The sequence below is a fragment of the Budorcas taxicolor genome, chromosome 1 (genome assembly GCF_023091745.1).
Source record: "Budorcas taxicolor isolate Tak-1 chromosome 1, Takin1.1, whole genome shotgun sequence".
NCBI classification, from domain to species: Eukaryota; Metazoa; Chordata; class Mammalia; order Artiodactyla; family Bovidae; genus Budorcas; species Budorcas taxicolor.
In genome coordinates this window covers 43,953,152-43,975,592 of record NC_068910.1, presented here as the reverse complement: position 1 = coordinate 43,975,592, position 22,441 = coordinate 43,953,152, and the positions used below count along the sequence as shown (strand labels likewise).

At 48.1% G+C, this 22,441-nt stretch overlaps 1 protein-coding gene across 1 annotated transcript; it reads right to left on the bottom strand.

The window, feature by feature from the left end:
• Nucleotides 1-1,405: 1,405 nt before the first annotated feature.
• TATDN2 (TatD DNase domain containing 2) lies at nucleotides 1,406-21,095 on the bottom strand. The gene is made up of 8 exons (XM_052642177.1): nucleotides 20,757-21,095; nucleotides 20,192-20,623; nucleotides 12,833-13,327; nucleotides 6,055-6,921; nucleotides 3,845-3,972; nucleotides 2,502-2,685; nucleotides 1,911-2,086; nucleotides 1,406-1,532 (listed from the first exon to the last, which is right to left on the bottom strand). Exons 2-7 carry the CDS (start codon nucleotides 20,615-20,617, stop codon nucleotides 1,946-1,948), a joined length of 2,241 nt encoding a protein of 746 aa, XP_052498137.1. The 5' UTR covers nucleotides 20,618-20,623; nucleotides 20,757-21,095; the 3' UTR covers nucleotides 1,406-1,532; nucleotides 1,911-1,945.
• Nucleotides 21,096-22,441: the final 1,346 nt, after the last annotated feature.

The window sequence follows — 22,441 nt, the reverse complement described above, 5'->3', positions numbered from 1 at the left end:
CCAAATCTTCCAAGCAGAAGAATAAGGCTCTGGACTCCCCAGATCTGAGGCACAGATGATGCACAGCTGATCCATGGAAGGTCGACAGTGAATCAAGGCCCACTTCCCAGGCCAGCAACTTAGGTACCCGGGCAAGGAGGAAATACCACACACGAAACCCCAAGTCCTTTTCCTTGCAGCTCATGAGGTTCCAAAGTACCTTCCACAAACACCTAGAGGGATCCAGCACAAGTGACGGCTTCGGCTACTGGTCTCCAAGAAACAGACAAAGGACCCAGGGCGGCCTCACTGAGGAAGCTGGAATTAATGATGCTTTTGTACCAAGTGCAGGGCGTCCTCACTCTTAACCTTTGACTGTCATAACCTTCCAGGGTCTGTATGGAACATACCTTCACAAGGCACCAGCAGGGCGCGGAGTACAGCTCAGAATTTGAGATGGCCTGGCTGCTCAGAGTCCGAGGAGGGGCTCTGACTTCCACCATGGAGAAAGAACACAGTGGAGGCCAAGGTGAGGGAGAGCCCCAGGACGGGAAATGGGAGATTCATGGACACCAGGCCTCTTGTTCTGCATAGGCAATGGACAGGGCTGGGCGGCGCCAGCAGAGCTTTGGAGAATTAAACTGGTTTACTTCTCGACCTGGGTGGGGCACACAAGGGGCCGTTACGAGAGATGGTACAGAAGGAATATTTCTGGTCCAACGCTGCAGGAGAAGGGGGCAAAGTGGAGGCCAGCGGGGCTGACAGCCCTGAGGGCAGGCTAGCAGACAGTTTCTGCAGCAGACTGGACCCTTGGTTAGTTCAACACGACTGAGCTTCAGACCTGGGGGCCTCAGTAAGGGGGAAGAACACCTTCCCTAGGGTCCTTGTCCTCAAATGGGCTTCCTCCTCAGGTCCCCCAGTCGATCCAGGTTTCCCTCAGCCAGGACTTGCCCTGGACAGTGGACGCCCCTCGGCCCTCTCTGTCAACAGAGGGGAACCACTGAGACTGCAGCTGAGTCCTTCAGCCAGTGCTGACACGGAACTGACACTGGCGACGGTGCGGGCCAGACCGAAGAGTTATCCAGGGGAGCGAGGGGCTCCTTCACTGGCCACAGGAGCATCAGCCTTCGAGACAGGTCTCTGGCCAGCGTCCCCCAGAGATTTCCCACTCGGGAGTTGTGTTAAGAGTGGAGAACCAGGAACCACACCACTGGCTCACGCGCACTAAACGAGCAGTGCGACTTCACACACAGACTGCTTGCACCTAAGCGGCAGAGACTGGCTCGGGGTGGGTGAGTTCGCTGCGCACTCACACCCTCTCCCTCTTCTGCCCGGGTCGCCCTGGAGCACCTGGCCAGGAGGCCAGCCCAAGCCCCTTGCCCACCCACCGCACCCCTCCCCACCCTCCCCAGCCTGAAGCAGAGGCCTCTGCAGAGGTCTCAGGAAACACCCCGTCCGGGTTTCCTCTGTCCCAGCCGGCTCTCCAACATCCTCGAGCGGGGACCCACAGGCAGACCTCACGTGGCCTTTCTCCTGTCAGGCCGCTGGTCATCCTGCAGGGTGTGGGGAAGAGAAAAGGATGAAGGTTAAACTCAACTTCAGGGGCGTCCCTGGTGGCTCAGCAATAAAGAATCTCCCAGCCAACCCAGGAGATGCAGGTTCGATCCATGGGTTGGGACGATCCCCTGGAGAAGGCAACCCACTCTAGTCTTCTTGCCTGGAGAATCCCATGGACAGAGGAGCCTGGAGGGCTCCAATCAATGGAGTTGCAAAAGAGTCGGATACAACTGAGTTAGCACACAAACTCAAGTTCACTCAAGACAGACCAGGCTCATTGCTTACCCCATGTTTACCTGCTCCACATTTATAGAGACCAAGTCATTTTTTGTCTTGGTTTTGCAAAACTACACATGTACTGTGATTTTCCCCACCTTTCCTAGGAGACTCCTGGTGGCACTCTCCCTCCTTAAAGACTGTAGAGGCGGCGGGTGTTCTCACGCAGGGTGGCCAGGGTGCTGGCGAGTGGCAGGTCTTTGACCCTGGCAATCTCTCGAACCGTGTGCAAGGCCAGGCCCGGGTGGGCGTACTGGCAAAGGCTCTTGGGAACCTGGAAGACACCAAGCATTCAGGACATCGCTGTGCTTTCTGTGCACAGCCATCAGGCACGTGTCCCTCCCCGGCCCTTCCCGAGCAGGGCCTCTTTGGAGCTGTGTAGAGACCCCTTTACCTGCAGGTGCAGGGAGAGTCCCAGTCATGGGGGCTCTGGGTGAGCAGGGTCCCACGCTTCCTTGGACAACCCTCTACAGGGTAGAGCTTTGCACTGCCTGGAAGAGAGTGGTTACCCTTCAGCTTCTCAGCCCCCTAGACTTTGGTTCTGCAAAGCAACAGAGAGGAGACATCTACACAGCCAAGGGCGGGACCTGGAAAGGTACTGGGCGCTCTGGTCCTGCCAGCCTTGCATGGGCGACCGCCCGCCTCCCACCCTCTCTCAGCGCCTCAACTTAGCTTGAAGACAGCCCTACCTGTCGAGGCAGGAAATAGGGAGCGTCCGTCTCTACGATGATCCTCTCCAGCGGGATCTGTTTCAGAGCTTCCCGGGCCTCCCAGGCGGAGGAGTAGGTCAAGACGGCTGTGAAGCCCACGGACATGTTGGGAAAGTGCTCCAGCAGGGGCTCGATGACCGGGTAGCTGCCGGTGAAGCAGTGCCTGCGAGGAGGAGAATCCCACTTCAGGATTCTCTCATCACCCACTCTGCCAAAGCCCCAACTCCCTCTAGACACTGCACCTCTTCTGAGTTAATTTTGGTGGACAAATTCTCAAAAATGCAAAGACTGCATTCGAGGGAAGGACTCACAGTCGACACAGTCAGAAGTAGAACTGACAAATGCAGCCCCTTTGGATCACAAGGACCGTGGGCAGAAATTACGTCCATGTAATCGAATAAACCGGAAGGGGCCTAGGGGTGAACTTTTCTTCTCTTAACCTGACACCTGTCCATGTTCTTAGTACCATATACATCAGCCCAAAAGGGCCGAGTGACTGTGCCTCGTCTCATCTCTGGCGACCGCTCCACTCAGAGGCGTCACCCTTGGCCTGGGTGCCTGGAAAGCAGTGGTCTAGAGGCCTGACAGCCCCACCCTCTTCAGTCACCTGTCAGAACCAGGCTTGGGATCTAGACTGTTTCTTCAGTTAACCCATCTCACCCATCTTGAAAGAGCCAGCTGGGCATCACCTCCTGGCCCCCTTGCAGCCAGAGGCAGCTAAGGGCCCGTGCTCTGGCTCCCTGTGCCCAGCTCAGCCCCACACCCTCTGGGCAGTCACCCGCGGATTGTCTCTCACAGCTCCTCCAGGGCCCCCTCAAGCCAAGCCCATGCCCAGAACAGGCACACAGCAGGATATCCAACTAAAGAACCCCTAGATACCATTTAGAGAAGATACTTCCTGGGCTTTAAGGTAGGGTGGGGAGGGGTGGGGAGGGATGGGGTTTCAAACCACAAGCAGGAGAGAAAATGTCTTTTCCGGTGACCTGGAATGCTGTGTGCTCAGGCAATGGACCCACAGCCGCTCCCCCAGATCAACAGCTCTCATTTCTGAGAACTGAGCCTCCGTCACAACCTGCTTCACGGGATGGCGGTCACAGTGATTCAGGGTATTAGCTCAAACCATATGAAGCTGTCATTTTTTACGTAAAAAGTGGTCAAGTATCAGAAATTTCATTTGGGTCAAAATGATGTTAATCTTTTGAAAAGATTCTATGAAAACTAACATTATCAACGCTCTTCTCACTGCATTTGTTTTTCCCAGTAACATCCTAGACAGAGGGACATGTTCACTTCATTTGCCTGCTGAAGTTCTAGGCTCTCACCTGTGAATCTTGTAGTCTGGAGGCACAAGTTTTTTCATGATTTTTAGCAGATCCTCATCAGCTTCTCGGCAGTGGATTACCAAGGGCTTCCTTAGAGACACGGCCAGCTGTAGCTGCCTCTCAAACACCTGGGAGAAGGTAGCGACAAAACCTGTGGGTGAGGGCCGTTCTGGATGTCTGTTAGCTCCAGAGGAGCCAGTCCAGTGGGCAACCCCCACCATCTCCCATTCTTTGTTTTTAAGCTCTATAATGCATAATAGCAGCTAACATTTACTGACTGCTTACTAGGTAGTATTATTATTTAGGTGCGTTATAACCTGTAATCCTCAAAAACACCCTAAGCTAGGGTGCTCAGCCCATCATGTAAAGAAACGGAGGCTCTGAATGAGGTCAGATAATTTGCAGTTGATTAGCTGGAGCACCCCGATTCAAACCGGAACCCAGGCTCTGCATGGAGCAACTGCTGCTGCTGCTGCTAAGTCGCGTCAGTCGTGTCCGACTCTGTGCGACCCCATAGACAGAAGCCCACCAGGCTCCTCTGTCCCTGGGCTTCTCCAGACAAGAACACTGGAGTAGGTTGCCATTTCCTTCTCCAATGCATGAAAGTGAAAAGTGAAAGTGAAGTCACTCAGTCGTGTCTGACTCTAGCGACCCCATGGACTGCAGCCTACCAGGCTCCTCCGTCCACTAGGCAATGCTTATTTGGGGCTCCAGGGGCGGGACAGGGCTCACGAGCACCACTCCAAGATAAGTGTCCTCTCCTTCACTGGCCCTGCCCCTACTCCCACTCCCACGAAGGAATCCATCACCTTGCACACCTTCCTACATGAAAAGTTGCCATGGATATATCTGCATGATGCCCGACTCTCAGAGGTGCTCAACTACTTGTGGAAAGAATAAATACTAAAGCTGTTTCCTGCAACTTGCTTTCTTAACCAAAATCAGATCTGCTAGGTGAATACCTACAGATACATTACATTTGAAAAAAACAATGCTCTTAATATTTCCATGAGTAGTTTTTTTCAATCGTGGAATATAATTCATGTTTGAATTTTTAGCATCAAATTAGAAGATGCTTTTGAGTCAGGTGATTCACTTGAGAATGACATTTTCAAGTCCAACACTCGTACTACCTTGTCTCAAGATAGTGGCAATGAGCCAGTACCAATTTTGACATAATTCAGGTTTAACCTGTGTTTTCAACTAAAGGAAAGTGAGCCAGGAAACCAACACAGGATGCTTTCAAGGACTTTAACGATGAGCTAATCGCAGTACCGGCAGCCCACTGGAGCCCTCTTTAATATATATGCCCTCCTTGAACTCCTCCAGAGGCAGAAGGCTGCAAGAGATTCTAATTTCAACACTTAATTTTTGCTTCTAAAAAGCTACTGTTTGCATAATCAAACTATTATAGACTTGGGGTGGATCATTACATGGCTGTTAAAAAAGCCTATTTTTCAAAGAATATTTAATGAAGCAGGAACATTTTCACGGTGGAAAAAACACTCAAACTACTACTTTCTCTAAACTTACTACTTGAAATTCTTTTTTAAAAGGCACATACATACAGCAGTCATTTCCTTGATTCTTTGAAAGGTGCTCATAAGACATACCACCAACTATCCCTTGCAACTCTCTAAGGGATAGCGACAACAAAAATATGAATTCCAAAACACATCTGAATTTTAAAAACTATTAAGAAGAAAGAATTGTTAGGGGACAGGAACAGCAGCTGCAATGGAGCATGTGTCATCCCCAGGAGCCAGCAGAAAAAGAACAAGAGATGAAGCTACTGCAAGGGGGAAGTCATGGTCGCTCTCTCCTGGATTGGGAAATGATCATCTTTGCTCATTTGCGTGTTTTGCAAAATATTCTGCAATGGGCACACTAACTTTAAAATCAGAAGAAAAACAGTGTTTAATTAAACAAACAAAATGTGTTGCTTCCCAAGAAGGAATGGAAGCTTTGACATTTGTATCATTCACTGTAAAGGTCATTCAGCCCCTACCCTCCTCTTCTTTCATAAATCACCTGAAAGAAAAGACACAGCTTGCGAAGCATTTGACCAATGACATCTGGGGTTGGGGAGAGGGGGTCTGGATAAGAACAATCACGTTTTTAGAGATTCTGAATTCTTTAAGTCCCAAAGTGGAGAAACCCTTATGTAACCACTAAGAGAGGAACACTGAGCAAATGAAGGACGATGTTACCTTGTGCTGCTCTGGGACAGGCGTGGTGCACTTGTGAGAGTAATCCAAGCCCATCTCCCCGAATGCCACGGCCTTGGGGTGCCTCAAGGCTTGCAGAAGATTTCTTTCTTGACTCTCACTGTAGTAACGTGCAAAATGCGGGTGACAGCCAAAGGCACCCCACACCAGATCCTCCTGCAACAGGTCCTCCCAGAGGCCATCCGTCAGGGTGCGAGGATCGCAGAAGTCGGAGATGCAGCCCTGAAACTCCTTAGGGAAGGAGCTACTGTAAATCTTCCTGAACTTGGTGAAGGTCCCTTTGAATGACAGCTTGGAATAGAGCATGTCCAAGTGACAGTGGGTGTCGATGAAACCCTCCAGCCTAGGCTCCCGACGGCTCCGGGGCAGGGAGCTAGATGCAGGTTCTTCACCCGGCCGGGGCAGCACATCCTCCTGGAATGTTCTTTTCTCCTTCGCGTGTCCTTCCGAGCTTCTGGAGAAACGAGATGAACGAGACTTCCGGGATCTGCCTTCCTTGGCAGCCTCAGGCTCCCTGGAGGTGAGCGGGGGGCTCGCCGTCGAGGCGGGGGAAGAGCCCCGGCCGCTCCTGCCAGCCTGCGTCGTGTCGCTGCCGCCACTGCCCACGGACGGGTACCCGGGGGTCTTGGGACCACTGGTCCAGTAGCTGGCGTAGTCACACCAGGGACTGCTGTACAGGTGAGCTGGATACATGACATAGTCCGTGGGGAAGGCAGAAGCCTCCGGAACTGCGGAGGGTTTCAGGGGGACGGGCTCCTCCTGAGAGAACCTGGCCGTGGAAATCTCGTCCACGTCGGACCAGTCACTTCCTGAAGAGGTGTGCTCCATCACCACCTCCCGGTCCTTAGGCTGCGGAGAAGAGAAGAGACAGAGGTGTGCCTTTGTCCTGTGTGAGGACAGCCTCCCGTGCTCGGCCATCTGCCAAACAGAGGCCCTGGCCGCTCTCTGGCCTCGGTGACGGCGCGGCATTGACTGCTTAGCGCACTTTTGTCATCTGGCTTCCTAATTACTTCGCAGAAGGTAAGCCAGGTTGCCACGGAATAAACTTGGGATCATGGTGTCATGTGCCCTCCCTGGAAGGGAGGCTGTGCCTGCATTCCCTTTCCGAAGAACCCCTCTTGGAAAAGAACTGCTCTCTAGGACATACAGGGTATGGGGGGGGTGCGGTTTTTAGAGAAAAGCACCGCCCAGCATCTCATCACTAACAGGTCTGTTGCACATTCGAAATATACCACCATGCAGTTGGAGTCGTTTGAGGGTGTCTGCAAATTCTTTGACGTTACTCTCCACTGAAAGGTGGGGTCTGTGACCCCTCCCCTTGAACCTGGGCCAACTTGTAACTGATAGAGCCAGAAGGGACTGCAGCTTCCAGGACTAGGTCAAACCAGTCTTGCTCCTCTGGGGGAGGCAGACTACCATAGGACTTCTGAGCACCCACAGCCACATGCTAGAGAGGTCACAGGTAGGTGCCAACCACCAGCTGCTGGACACGTTCACATGTGAGCATGTCAATAAAATACCTCTGACATACACTAACAGATAATTAACATCTTTGCAATCTAGCTCTTCAAAATATATTTCACTATTTCCTTTTCCCCCAACAACAAAAGTTAATCTGATTAAAATTATAAAAAATGTCCAAATGGAAGGTAAGGGTTTCTCCTCAAAATGATACTTCTCTTCTCTGAGGGTTCATTTCATATTCAAGTCCTCACAAAGTCTCTTGTAGTACAAGATATACTCTTTTATTTGAAGATAAATGACCCTAAACAAAACTCAGTCAAGCTAACTTGAGAATTTAAAGAGGTTCCCTAAACTCATTTTTTTTTTAAAAGCGGGGAGATGGGAAGCAAAAAAAGGTAACAGATTAATAATTGTTCCTGGGGGTATGACCTCAAAATTCTCTGCTAGACATCATTTTGAACAAAGGTTTTAAAGACAGTTTTTAGTTTTTTATAAAGATAACTTTTTAAACAGCAATAAGGTAAGTGGTTAAGCATAAAATTATACTGGAAACTTAAATAAAATATGTAGGAGGAGGAATAGGGCAACACAGGGCCAGCTGGAAAACTCCTTTTCACTAAATACATTTTTTAAACAGTGGAAATATATTTCCTAAAATACTAACTGAAAGAATAATTAGACATGGTTACACTGTAGGATGCCCAAAAATTTACCTCCCAAGGCTGAACAAATGCAAAGGGATTTGCAAAGGGCATGCAAAAGGAACAGCTATTTGCAATGTGGGACAGAATTTCCAGAGACAGAATAAGCCAGACCAAAAAGTGCTACATCGTATCAATGGGATCTCAGCTACAGGAAACTCTACAAGTCAAATGACATCTTTTTTTTGTTTAATATATGTAACAACAAATAACATGGAATGGGAAAGGGGAGGAGGAATCTACAGAGACTAAGAGATTTAACACTTAAGAAAAAGACATATATGACTCTTACATCCTGCCTGAAGCAATCATGAAATAGGGAATGGATATGTGTGCTCAGTCGTGTCCGAGACTCTGCGAGCCCATGGACTGTAGCCCACCAGGCTCCTGTGTCCATGGGATTCTCCAGGCAAGAATAATGGAGTGGGCTGCCATTCCCTTCTCCAGACAGACTGGATAGTTGACCCTATTAAGGACCAGAGGGAGAGGGCAGAGGGAGAGATTAGAACTGTAGTTACGCTTGTTTTTTCCCTAAAGATCCTAATTTGAGAGAGAAACACTAAATATTTATGGGTGAAATGATATGGTAGGTGCAATTTTCTTCCAAATAAGTTGTGGAGAGAAAAGGGATACAGAGCTCAAACAAGACAAGACTGGCAGTGAGTTAACACTTACTGATGATGAGTAATGGGTAGTCGGGTAATTTTCATAAATATTTTGAATATCTCATAATAAAAACTTTAAATGGAAATAATAGCAATTAAAATTCCAACTCAGATGGAAGGGTATAGATGTCCTCTGGCTGCTTCACGAACAATCATCTGAGGGTACTGGTTAAAAAAAAACAACTAATTCTGCACTTCCATCTCAGACCTCTTGAGTCAGATTCTCATTCTTCTCATGAGGGAAGTTCAGGAAATCACATTACATGACTCAAAAAGTAACTCCAGTGACAACAAAGACCATGTCAGAGAAACCTGTGAAAAGGTTCAATAAAACTAATCAAATATGAGGGGATGGGAAATGGCAGAGTGGGGGTAAAAATGACTTCAAAAAATGCACATGTACCTAGAAATACATATGATAAACAGACTTTGATGACATCATCTAAGACCTTGAAAGACTTTATATATAGTCAAGTTGGCCAGGAAAAGGTTTTGGATTCCTTTTTGGGAAAACAGACAATTACCTCTACTCAAGACTGCCTAAGGTTCAGTGCGTATGGTGAAATTTAAAGCTGCATTTATTGAGAGTCTACTATACACGAGGCACTGAGCAAAGTATTTTCATGTATTAATTTAGCATTCAGCAAACTTCAACCCACAAGCCAAATCCAATACACTGCCTGCTGGTTTAAGTAAAGTTTTATTGGAATAGCCAGGCTCATTCACTTAAATATTGTCTATCGCTGTTTTCACGCTATTACAGAAGAGTTGAATAGTTGCAATGGAGGCCTCAAGAGCTCAAAAAACCTAAAATATTTACTATCTGGTCCTTCACAGACAGAGTCTGCTGATCCCCGTATTAGTCTGTGATAACATTCAAGAATCATGCCTTTTTATATAGAGGAAGAAACTGGGGCTCAAAGAGGTTAAGTGACTTTCTCAAGACTGCAGTACACTGGCAGAGCCAGGATATGAACTCAAAATGTCTGATCTCAACACTCATCTGCTCACCTACCCAAATATATACTCAACAGGCAATCTAAGTGTCCAGTCTGACAAACAGGAGTTTCAGTATAGAAGTTTGGAAAGTTCACCCATACCAGGGAACTCCAGGCAGCGAAACAATGATCTACATTAGACAGGAAACACAGGCATTATACACTGGGTTGGCGGGAAAAGTAGTTTACAAAACCTACTGCTCTTGGGGTTTCCAATTAAATACAGCACATGTGGGTTTTGTCCTTCCTGCCAAAAAACTCTTATTAAAGTTATAGGAAATGGATGTGAAAAAGCATAAACCTATGAAGAGAAAGCATACAGAAAAAAAGAGCAAAGCAAACTAAAAAAATAATCAGATACTAGAAAGCACATAAAGCAACAGTCACTGGATAAGCAGATCACAGATGGCCAAAACCTAGGCCTGCAGTGAGAAAAACCCTGAAACATGCTGAATCATACTACAGGCCCCCAGAAGACTCAGGAATTGGAGGTATCAGAGCTCTCAAAATGAAGGCGAGGCTGGAGATGAAAGTAAGAGGATCTGTGAAGTTAGAGCCCCAGATCCTTGCTCCCATCCTGTACAGACGGGTCTGCCCCTTCCCCGCCCAGCAAAAGATAGATTCGCGCTTGGAAAAGTTAAGCCAAGGAGCCTGTGGAAGAATCAGGGACAACAGACACATAGCTGAGGGTCATCACATGTTAGACACTGATGAACCCAGGCACCTCCCTCAACCTGACTCCTAAAACACTAGCAGCTGGACATGTGCTCCTGAGCAGAGCCCTGGAGGATTTGTCCCAGGGCCCCACCCCTCACGCCCCAGCAGCCTCTGAGGATGAAACTACAGGTGATCACCTGATGCTAAAGGCAGCAGTTGATAAGCCCACCCAGGCACCAAGACTTCCAACTGGCTTAATGCTTCATCGTTAAAACATGAACAGATACCCAAAACATCTGAGGAAAAGCCTACCACAAAAGATGACACCAAAATATTTAGGGGAAAAAAACAACAAAACAGAAGAAAACTGAAAAAGTAGTGCAGAAAGAAAACTTCAAAACAAACTTTTAATTCATATTCTCAGAGAAACAAGAGAAGGTATTATAACCTCAAAATGAAACAGGATGTCTAAAAAAGGACAAGTCAAAAAACTGAGCCAGTGTTTTATAATTTAAGTACGCCAAAAATGTTAAAAGCATGTGTTATCATCAGATGCACTCTCCTTAATTACGCATAAAGAAAGCAGAGATGAAAGGAGACCGAGGGAAAAAGGAATTGTAAGGAATCAAAAGGAATATACTCTCAAAAAGAAAAAAAAAGGTGGGAAGCAGACTACTTATTTTGACAATATTGAGAAGAATTTTATGGTACTGTTAGGGGAAGCACACTGACTAAAACCGCCCACCCTGGCCAGGCACCATAGTAACCATTTGCATGAGTTGTTTCACGACAGTAGGTCCTGGTAAGGAACACGGAATTAATAAGCCACCACCAACCAGAAGAGTTCAGAAAAGGTCAAAAGGAGACACCACATGTCCAACCACCTCCCAGAATCCTCCTCTCTGGCACCCATCTTGGCTGAACAAGGCGTGCACCACCAGGAAGGACTCTGAGTCAGAATGACTGGCTAAGGACAACCCAGAAACTAATCCCATCACCATAAAACCCGAGACTGCGAGCCACATGGCAAAGCAGTTCTCCTGGGTTCCCTTACCCTACTGCTCTCCACCCAGGTGCCCTTTCCCAATAAAATCTCTTGCTTTGTCAGCACATGTGTCTCCTCGGACAATTCATTTCCGCGGGTTAGACAAGAGCCCAGTTTCAGGCCCTGGAAGGGGCCCCCCTCCCTGCAACAGTACTAGCAGTTTGGAGATGAAACAGTCATAAGAACAGAAAACTACAGGAAAGAAACAAAGATGAACTTCAAGGTAGACAAACTTTTATAAGATTGGAAATATAATCAGAGTATACTAAGTCAGTCAGCTATGAATACGGGCATGATAATTGTAAATAGATTTGACTAAAAATTGTATTATGAACCAGGGAGCTATAGGAAGGCAGAAAGGATACATTTACACGTGTGGGTACCGTCGAAGTGTAGAGAACTAAATTCTCGTCTCCTGTGTAGAAAGTCCACAGATGTCTAAATTTTTAAAAAATAAACAGTGTGAAATTACTTAGAAACACAGACTAGAAGAGAGAGATGAAAGGGGCTACCTCCGAGCAGCGGTCACAAAGCATGGGCAGAGATGGGTACCACGGGGGAATGTTTTTCCCTCCGAATCAGAAGCAGTGTTAAAAACTGCTAGTTTCCCTTCAGTGCTATTCAGTGTCACCCTCTGGTCCTCTAGAGCAACAGAAGTTTATCTGAATGTAGTGTTTCCCAGATGGAAGTCAGTCTGGACCTTTCCAGACTTTCTTGCAAGTGTTGGCCAGATTCTTCTCAACAGATATGAGCAGATACAATGGGGACTACTTCTGAGCCAAACTCTTAAAAGGGAGGGAATGTCCTTTGCTCTTCTCCCCTTCCTCCGGGCTGGAATGTCAAAGTAATGTGCGGAGCCTGGTCACAGCCACCCAAACCACAATATGGAAACCGCCAAGCACCAGCAGAGAGTTAAGCAGAAGGCACCGGGTCCCCCACACCGTGGACCCATCCTCTACAAGGCAAACTGCTTAAGTCAATGTTATTTTGGCCTTTGTTACACAGGAAAATCTGTATCTTAACGTATAAATCCGAAAACAAAGCTAGCACTGAATTGAGGTTTCTTAATAAATCAGAAAGGCATGATACAAGAGAACTATCAGTTTGTTTCCTGAAGCCCTGGGTAAGTCAAGGACTGCGCTGAATGAGTAATACTTTATGATCAAACTAAAAAGACCAAGGACATTTAACAAAACTCACAACTCCACGCTGGACCTGAGCTTGACTCACCTTCTGGCCATTCAAATGCGAGTCAGAGTCATCCAGAAACTCCAGGGGTGGAGAGCACTCTTCCGTGAGCACCCTTCGGCCACGCAGGGGCTCCTCGCTGGGTCTCTCCTGAGGGTCTATCACCACCCTCCTGTCACAGAAGCTGCTCTTCTCCAGCACAGCATCCTCCTCCTCCGCTCTGACCTCTGCGGTGGACTCTCTCTCTTTCTGAGGAGCAGCCACGCTGCCACTCCTGGCTGGTCCCTCTCCGCGGCGGGGGCGCTCTGCGATGTGGGGTTTTGCCTGTGGGGCCGCCTCTCCCTTCCTCTTTGGCATCGACTTTCCCAGGATGCCCTGGATGGCCTTTAGGTAGATCATGGCGGAGCCCTGGTCTCGAAGTCTATCCCTCTGCCTTTTCTGGACCTTGTGTGGTTCCTCCATTGTACCATTTTGACCCTCCACTTCCGCTGCCAATTCAGAATCCACGGAGCTACGAGGGCTATCTTTGGAATCAACCTGGAGGAAAAAAATAAGAAATTATGAAAGGTGATTTCATATATGAAGCACTTAGCAAATGAGACATTAGTGGAGACGTCATGCCAGCCCTCAGCACACGCAGCCACTGTGAACAGTTTCAGTAGAAACTGGACTAGAAGAGCGAGCTAAAAGAGATGAAAGGGGCTATCTCCAAGCAGCAGTCATGAAGGATGGGCAGAGATGGGTACCACAGAGGATGCCTCCGCCCACTGTTCGTCTACAGCTGCCACAAAGAGTTCTACCATCTGGCAACATGACACCGCCGCTTAACATGCTTCAACCGCTCTGTGTCTGCCTGACTCCTGAGTGTGACCCCAGAAGCTCTCCTCCCCAGTTGGCCCCCAGCCTTCCTTCCAGCATCATCTCCTGCCTTTCTCCACTCACCCAGGTGTCCTGAGAATGAGGGAAGCACTGGAGAAGGAGGAAAGGAGGGCCCTGGAATAAGCAGTGCCCTAAGCATCAGAACAGCATTTCATAATCCTTTTAGGACACACACTATTCTTGTTTCCTGAAATGTACTTGTCCGTCAAGAGAACTCAAATGACACCTCTTCTGTGAGGACTTTCCCGATGCTTAGTCACTCACTCCTCTGACCTCTCGTACTCCAAATATCCCTGTTACCACACTCCACACCTCATACTGTGATGAACTGTCTCATTCTCTGCACCACCAGCCCCAGCACGGCCTCACCCAAGCACTGGACATCCACTGAGTGAAGCAGAAGACAGGATCCCCCGTGAAAGTCTCATCACTCAAGAGCCAAGATGCGCAGTGCTTTCTTGTGTCTGGGTTGCGTGACCCTCTAAAGGGCCCCTCCAAGGAAGGACGCTGCCCTCTTCATCTCCCTGCTCCTCCCACCTAATGCTGGGCCAGGATGAGCACGTGCTCAAAGGAGGGCAGCAGCCCCAAGAACACTGCCTGTGAAGTCAGACTGACCTGGGATTATGCTCTGACCTGTACAAGCTGTGTGGCCTTGGTCCAGTCATTTGACCTTTCTGAGTGTCACTATCCCAGGGTTTACATATATAGCATGTGCTCAAACATTTGTTCACTGGTATCTAAGCATTTGTTAAGGAAGACATAAAGATAACACTTCCATCAACTATACTTCAATTAAAAACAAACAAGCTTAAAATCTTAAGGGTTTAGCATAACTATGGCTTTACTTCTCATAAAAATAATAAAACAGATGACACTACCCACCTCACAAGACTGAGAATTATGTGAATGCACCTGATGCGAAGTGACTCATTGGAAAAGACTCTGATGCTGGGAAAGATTGAAGGCAGGAGGAGAAGGGGATGACAGAGGATGAGACGGTTGGATGGCATCACCAACTCAATGGACATGAGTTTGAGTAGGCTCCTGGAGTTGGTGATGGACAGGGAAGCCTGGCATGCTGCAGTCCATGGGGTCGCAATGAGTCAGACATGACTGAGCGACTGAACTGAACTGAAGAGAGGTCAAATATTGAGATTCACATTTGACAAGCTTTAGCTTCCCAGGTGATGTTAGTGGTAAAGAACCCACCTGTCAGTGCAGGAGATGTTAAGAGAAACGAGTTCAATCCCTGGGTCAGAAAGATTCTCTGGAAAAGGAAATGGCAACCCACTCCAGTATTCTTGCCTGGGAAATCCCATGGACAGAGGAACCTGGTGGGCCACAGTCCATGGGGTTACAATGAGTCGGACCTGACTTACCTACTAAACCTCCTTCTCCAGCACATCATAAAGTTCAAACTTTTCCTTCCACTCTTCCTTCCCCAAACTGAATTAAAAATTTGGACATGTCATCAACAGATGGAGAGAGATTTCATGTTCCCAGGTTGGAAGAAACAATACTGTGAAAAATGACTATACTACCAAAAGCAAGCTACAGATTTAATGCAATCCTTGTCAAACTACCAATGGTATTTTTTGAAGAACTAGAACAAAAAACTTCACAATTCATATGGAAACACACAAGACACCAAATTGCCAAAGCAGTCTTGAGAAAGAGAAATGGAGCTGGAGGAATCAACCTTCCTGACTTCAGATTATACTGCAAAGCTACAGTCATCAAGAGAACGTGGCACTGGCACAAAAGCAGAAATATAGACCAAAGGGAAAGATAGAAAGCCCAGAAATAAACCCATGCACCTATGGGTAACTTATTTTTGACAAAGGAGGCAAGAATACTCAATGGGGCAAAGACAGCCTCTTCAATAAGTGGTGCTGGGAAAACTGGACAGCTACATGTAAAAGAATGAAATTAGAACACTTCCTAACACCATGCTGCTGCCGCTAAGTCACTTCAGTCATGTCCGACTCTGTGTGACCCCATAGACAGCAGCCCACCAGGCTCCCCTGTCCCTGGGATTCTCCAGGCAAGAACACTGGAGTGGGCTGCCATTTCCTTCTCCAATGCATGAAAGTGAAAAGTGAAAGTGAAGTCGCTCAGTCGTGTCCGACTCTTAGCGACCCCATGGACTGCAGCCTACCAGGCTCCTCTGCCCATGGGATTTTCCAGGCAAAGAGTACTGGAGTGGGGTGCCATTGCCTTCTCCTCCTAACACCATACACAAAGATAAACTCAAACTGGATTAAAGACATAAATGTAAGACCAGAAACTGTAAAACTCTTAGAGGAAAACATAGGCAGAACATAAATCAAATGATGATGTAAATCAAAGCAAGATCCTCTACGACCTACCCCCTAGAGTAATGGAAATTAAAACAAAAACAAGTGGAACCTAATTAAACTTAAAAGTTTTTGCATAGCAAGGAAACTATAAACAAGGTGAAAAAAACAACCCTCAGAATGGGAGAAAATAATAGCAAATGAAACAACTGACAAAGGATTAATTTCCAAAATATACAAGCAGCTCACACAACTCAATACCAGAAATACAAACAACCCAATCAAAAAGTGGGAAGAAGACCTCAACTGACATTTCTCCAAAGACATACACATGGCTAACAAACACATGAAAAGATGCTCACCATCTCTCATTATTAGAGAAATGCAAATCCAAACAAAATGAGATATCACCTCATACCAGTCAGAATGGCCATCACAAAAAGTCTACAAATAAACGCTGGAGAGGGTGTGGAGACAAGGGAGCGCTCTTGCACTGTTGGTGGGAATGTAAACTGATACAGCCACTATGGAAGAGGTATGGAGATTCCTTTAAAAACTAGGAAGAAAACCACCATATGACCCAGCAAACTCACTCCTAAGCAACCAAAATTTAAAAAGACACATGTATCCCATTGTTCACTGCAACACTATTTACAATAGCGAGAATATGGAAGCAACCTAGACGTCCATCAACAGATGAATGGATAAAGAAGCTGTGGTACATACATACCATGGAATATGACTCACCCATAAAAAGGAATGCATCTGAGTCAGTTCTAATGAGGTGGATGAACCTAGAACCTATTATACAGAGTGAAGTAAGCCAGAAAGAGAAAGATAACCATCATATACTAATGTATATGTATCATATATAATGAATCTAGAAAGACGGTACCAATAAATTTATCCACAGAGCAGCAATGGAGAAACAGAGAGAACAGAATTATGGATACAAGGCGGGGCGGGGCAGGAGGGCAGCCAGAGGGTGAGATGTGTGGCGAGAGGAGAGAGTAACACGAAGACTTACACTCTCGTGTGTAAAACAGACAGCTAGTGGGGATTTGCTGTGTGACTCAGGGAACTCAAACGGGCTCTGTATCAACCTAGAGGAGTGGGACTGAGAGGGAGATGGAAGGGAGGCTCAAGAGGGAGGGGACCTATGTATACCTATGGCTGATTCATGTGGATATTTGACAGAAAACAACAAAAGTCTGTAAAGCAATTATCCTTCAATTAAAAGAAATAAATTAAAAAAAACTTAGATATGTCATACTAAAGGCTAAATATAAGGTAGGTGAAGGTGCTCACAACAGAGACATTTAACCTTCTCTATAAAGTAAACGAAAATCATCAACTACCGTTAGAATCTGAGGGTCTTCCCTGGGGGTCCAGTGGTGAAGAATCCACCTGCCAATGCAGGGGACATGGCTTAGATTCCTGGTCCTGGAACTAAGATCCCACGCGCCACGGGGCCCATCTGCCACAACAAAGACCCAGCACAGACCAAAAAGCAATTAAAAAAAAAATCTGAGAAAACCTTGCCAACAATTATCCTGGAGGTAATAAGGCACAACAAGGAGATGCTGGCCAGCAGGAATCGCTAATGATTCCAAAGTGGCAGTCTAGCTATGGTCTAAATGTGTTCCCCACAAAATTCAAATGTTGAAATCTGATCCCATGGTGGTGTTATTCTGTGTGTTCTTTGGGAAGTGATTAGGTCACGTAAGTGACTACTTCTTATTGACAGGATGAGTACCCTAGTGAAGGGGCCCCAAGACAGCTTTCTTGTCTGTCATGTGAGGACATAAAAAGAAGTCTGTGACCCAGAAGAGGGTCCTCACCAAGCTGGCACCCTGATCTCAGACTTCCAGTCTCTAGAATTGTGAGAGATTTGTGTGGTTTGTAAGCTGCTCAGTCTATGGCATTTTGTTACAGCAGCCAGAATGAACCAAGATAAACATCTTCCCCTCGGAATACTCCATGACCTGGCACACAGACTTCTCTGCTGAGGGGGACACACAGAGCCAAGTGTGTATCTCTCCAAGTCCACAGAGCACATGCAGAAGGGCAGGTGGGTGGGTGGGAAAAAGGCAGGTGAGTGGTGACAGGGCTTTGACTTGTTAGACAAACAAGTCTGCAAATGACTGCAGAAAAAGCGGGGAAGAGGGGCAGAGAGAGGGGACGGTCAAAGAGGCATTTTCAAATCATCTAAATGAGTAAAGTACTGTACCTTGTTTTCAAACTAACAAACCCTCTCTAGGGAGAGTGCTTAGCAGTGCTAGAGAAAGATAGTTGGGATTAATTCTATCAAGTCGCAGAGTGTACTGACATGAATGATCTTCCAAAAGCGCAAATCTGCCTTCCCTCCATACAGAGCTCCCTAATGGCTTAGAATAAATCCAAATTCCCTTGGCTTGTAACACCCCACTGCAAGCTGCCCCCTACCTAGCTCCTCAGCCTCCATTCCACCAAACCATATCCTGAGGCAGTCTCGTGACTTCTTCAGGCCTCGCTTCAGACACCATGCTCCTGTGAAGGCTCGTGGGGCCACCATCCAACAGAGTGCTTGACACACAATCCTCACCCAAGTGCTTATGACTGACAGCAAGCCAAGGGAAGAACCCCAAGACTTCTGAGACAGGACCAGACTGCTCGTCTCTCCAAGGGTAGCCGTGAGAGTGACTGTGGTAAAGCAGGCCCTTGAGGCCTGGAGGATTGGCGTGTGTGCCATGAGATGAGACCACCCCCCATCAGGGGCCACACCCTCAACGCTCCAGTTCTGGCCCAAGAGAACCCAAGCCCAGCACGCAGCACCCCTGAAAGACTAGGCTAGATTCTTCCTCGCCTCACGATCTGGTTATTGAGATTCAATTTAATCAACTGATCGCTTTACCTTGTACCCCAAACCACTGAAACTGCATCAAGGATAAATGACAAGATCAAACTAGCCTCATATTTACCTCATTTACATGTGTCATATTACATATACTTCCTATTACCTACACTTATGTCAAAGACAAAGCCTTTCAACTCACCATTAAATTAAAAAAAAAAAATCAGTGTGCCCATACAAGGGTTCTGACCGTGAGGGCCACATAGAAAACACGTGAACACTTCTCCTAAGGATAACAACCTGCCAGCAAGGACACAGAGCTAAATACAGCCTCACTTCTCAGTTCCACATCAGAAACCACTCAGCAAAGGCTTTAGGACAAACTGTTTTCTTTCTGGCTGGTTCTGGGTTTTTTAATGATAACTTTATTTAGGGGCAGCCCATCTTACCCAAGTAAGACTTTGCCTGTCTTTGCTCCTCCACGTACAGAACGCCCCACCTCTAAAGGCCCATACCTCCAAAACCTAGAAAGCAAATCCCAAGCAACTAGAAACACTGCCTGGCACAAGCTAGGACCTCGATAAATATTTGCTCAAAAACTAATTAAAGAGGTGGCTGACGCTCACACAGTAGCTGGCAACAAAAACTAGGACTCGTCTCCTCCCTCTAACCCGACTGGAAGAGACGGAACATTTACAAATTCACGTTCAACTTTCTCTCTCACACACACAGTGCAGGTGCTGAGAAAATGTCATTAATCCTTTAAAAAAAGAAAAAGTTAAGGAAGTGGGTGAAACCCACCTCCTCCGTGAAGCACTCCTCAGTCTGCTCCCCAACATTATGAAACCCTCCTGTGTGTTTCCACTGGGGAACTAAATGCTGAACCTCTAAAATAACCCTGCCCCACCATGCAAAAGCCCAGCGTGCTGGAAAACATAACCTTGGTGAAAAGCCACACCAAAAACCAAATCCTTTTTCTTGGTTCTGTGCCTCGAGGTATATGGCACAACTCAGTAAATTAACAACTAAATTACATACACCTATGTCTCTGGGGCACGCCAGCCACCTGGCACAGCGAATCTCCACCATGACTGATGGCCAGTTACAAGCACCTGAGAAATACTTCAATACCAGGAAGCTGTGCCCACACTCGTGCAGAACCTCAAGAATTTTTAAGTAGTTTCAAAGTGCTGGCAAGTTTGCAAACTACCTCTCAACGGAACTTCAGGTCATCCCCTGGCGTCTATCCAGTTTGCGCTTAGTCCCCTGGGAAGACCCCAAAGATCTTAACAGACATCTTTTTCTTAGCGTCCTTTCACCAAAACTCCACCGCCAACATCTCCGTCCAAGTGGAAAGGGCTTCGCCGTTTCCAAGGCGTTGGGGCCACTTACCTTAAGGCTGCAGGCTTCCTCCTCGAGAGAAGCCATTTCTTCCAGAGAAGGTCTGACAGAGCGCAGAGGGGATCCCCCTGACGAAAGGAACCCCTGTGAGCTCGGAATCAGGCCTCGTTTGCAGGCGGCCCCACCCGCACCTGGGCCAGAGGAATGGGAGGAGGAGGAGGAGGTGGAACTTCTGCGGCGGGAATGCGAGGAAGAGGTGGAACTTTTGTGGCGGGATGAGCCCCAGGACACATCGTCCTCCTTCTGGGCTTTCAGGCGCTTGGGGCTGCTGGCCCCTCCTGAACGCGACACAGAGCTGTGAGCTGGGCGGCTGGAGGGGGCCACATCACTGGGCTCCCGGAGGCAGCTGCGCTTGCGGGAACTCCGATCCGAAGTGCTGCTCCAGTGGTACTTGACCTTGCGCCGCTCCGACGCCATGGGCACCTGCAAGGTAAACAGGCGGCCGGGAGTCCACCACCACCCCTGCTGGCTGCCCCTTCCTCAGCCTCCCGCCTTCCCAGGAACCCCTGCGGGAGGGCAGGCCACTAGGTCACAGCCAGGGGATGACTTCACTGACCTTTCCCCTTTTCCACTGCCCATCACAGTTCTCAAGGTTTCAGAGACGCTAACGCGCTTCGTGTGTCGGCGATAGCAAAGCGCTTCGGAGAAGTCCAGAAGGTCCCAGGATTTACTAAAGGTTTCCTTCGATTAGGTTTCCGAGCCCACAACGTGCTTCCGCGATTACCAAGAGCATCAGTTTGCACAGCGCTACTTCGGGGATGTCAAAGCGCTTCCGGAACTACGACGCGCTCGGATTGAGTTTGCAATACAAAGCCCTTCGCAGATGTCAGCGCTTCAAACGGCTACAGGGCGCTGTTAGGTCCACACTTGGAGGCCAGTCCTGCAGCCTCTGGGCGGGCCCGCGGCCGGGAGGCCCAGAACACCGAGCGCGGGCCGCAGAGCAGGGCCAGACAGGCACGCAGCCCGCCCTGCCCCCGAGGCCCAGCCGACCAGCCCCGGGCCGGAAGGGGGCGAGCCGCCGCTCAGCCGGCGGCTCCTGGGTCCGCCTGCTCAGACTATCCCCGGGTCTGCCCCGCTCGTCCCTGCTCTCGCGGCCCGGACGTCGGCTCCGCAACCTGCACCGCCCTGACGCCCTGCCTTGGCCGCCCGCTTGCCGTCCGCCCCAATCCTGCGGGGCCGGCCCTGCCTCCGCAAGAGCTTGGACCACACCAGCCTCTGCTGGACCCGCCTACCGGAACGAGTTGTGCGGCCCGCAGCCCGGCGTGCGGCGAGGGCGGGTCCTGCGCTGAAGAGAGGGCGCCCATTGCTCAGATCAACAAGGGGCGGAGCTCCGAGCAAGACGGAGCTCCTCTGTTGGTCAGTAAGTCTGGAGGCGGAACCCTTCGCCTTACGAATCTCGTCCATTGGTCGGAAGCTAGACGGGCGGAGCCACACACGTTAGCTCTTAGAGCTCGAAGCAGAGGCGGGGTAGCAGTTCCTCAGGCTTGCGGAAAGTAGGGGAAGGGAGCGCCGACTGATCCGTACTCCCGGGGCTGTTCCCTACTGCTCAGCGCTGTCCCCTTTAGCAGGACGCCTTCAGATTCAGATGCGCTGATCAAACCCACACTCGCGTCATCACTCCATTTACAGAGCAGGAAACTGTGGTTCAGAGACCCAGTGACAAACCCAGAAACTGACGGATTTGGAATTAGAAACCATGGGGTGGGGGGTGGGTGGGGGGACAAAAGCCTACACAAAAATGTAAACTATCCTCTGGCAAAAAAACATCAAAGTTGAAAAACAAGGTACAAACTTGGAAAGATGTTTGCAACACATAGCAAGGGGCTCATGGCCTTACTATGTAAAAACTTTCGCAATAAGATAATTAAGTGGGCAAAGGAACTGATGAACGTAACAAATCACAAAATTGATTAAATTTCATGTTGCCATATGAAAAAATGGCTCCGTTTTCAATCATTTAATGAGTACAAATAAAATTATGTTTTCACCCATTAGGTTAGCAGTGATCAAAAAGCATGATGATATTCTCTGTAGTTGAGAATGTGCAGAAATGCACTCCCATACATCACCAACTGACCTTATACTGATGTAACTTGTTTGAAAGGTTTGGTTGCAGGAAGAATGAAAACAATCTCAGTATCCAGAAAGTGAAGTTAGTTGCATAAATTACAGAATAACCATACAATGGAATAGCACGCAAAAAGAAGTGCGTGCTCCAAATGTACTGTTGAAGAATAGCCC

Excerpts from the sequence above, each read along its gene's own strand:
- TATDN2 (XM_052642177.1), bottom strand. The coding sequence starts at position 20,617 with ATGGCGTCGGAGCGGCGCAAGGTCAAGTACCACTGGAGCAGCACTTCG. Across the intron at positions 13,328-20,191 it reads AGGAAGCCTGCAGCCTTAAG|GTTGATTCCAAAGATAGCCC; the intron begins GTAAGTGGCCCC and ends TTTTTCCTCCAG. Across the intron at positions 2,087-2,501 it reads CCTATTTCCTGCCTCGACAG|GTTCCCAAGAGCCTTTGCCA; the intron begins GTAGGGCTGTCT and ends GGTGTCTTCCAG.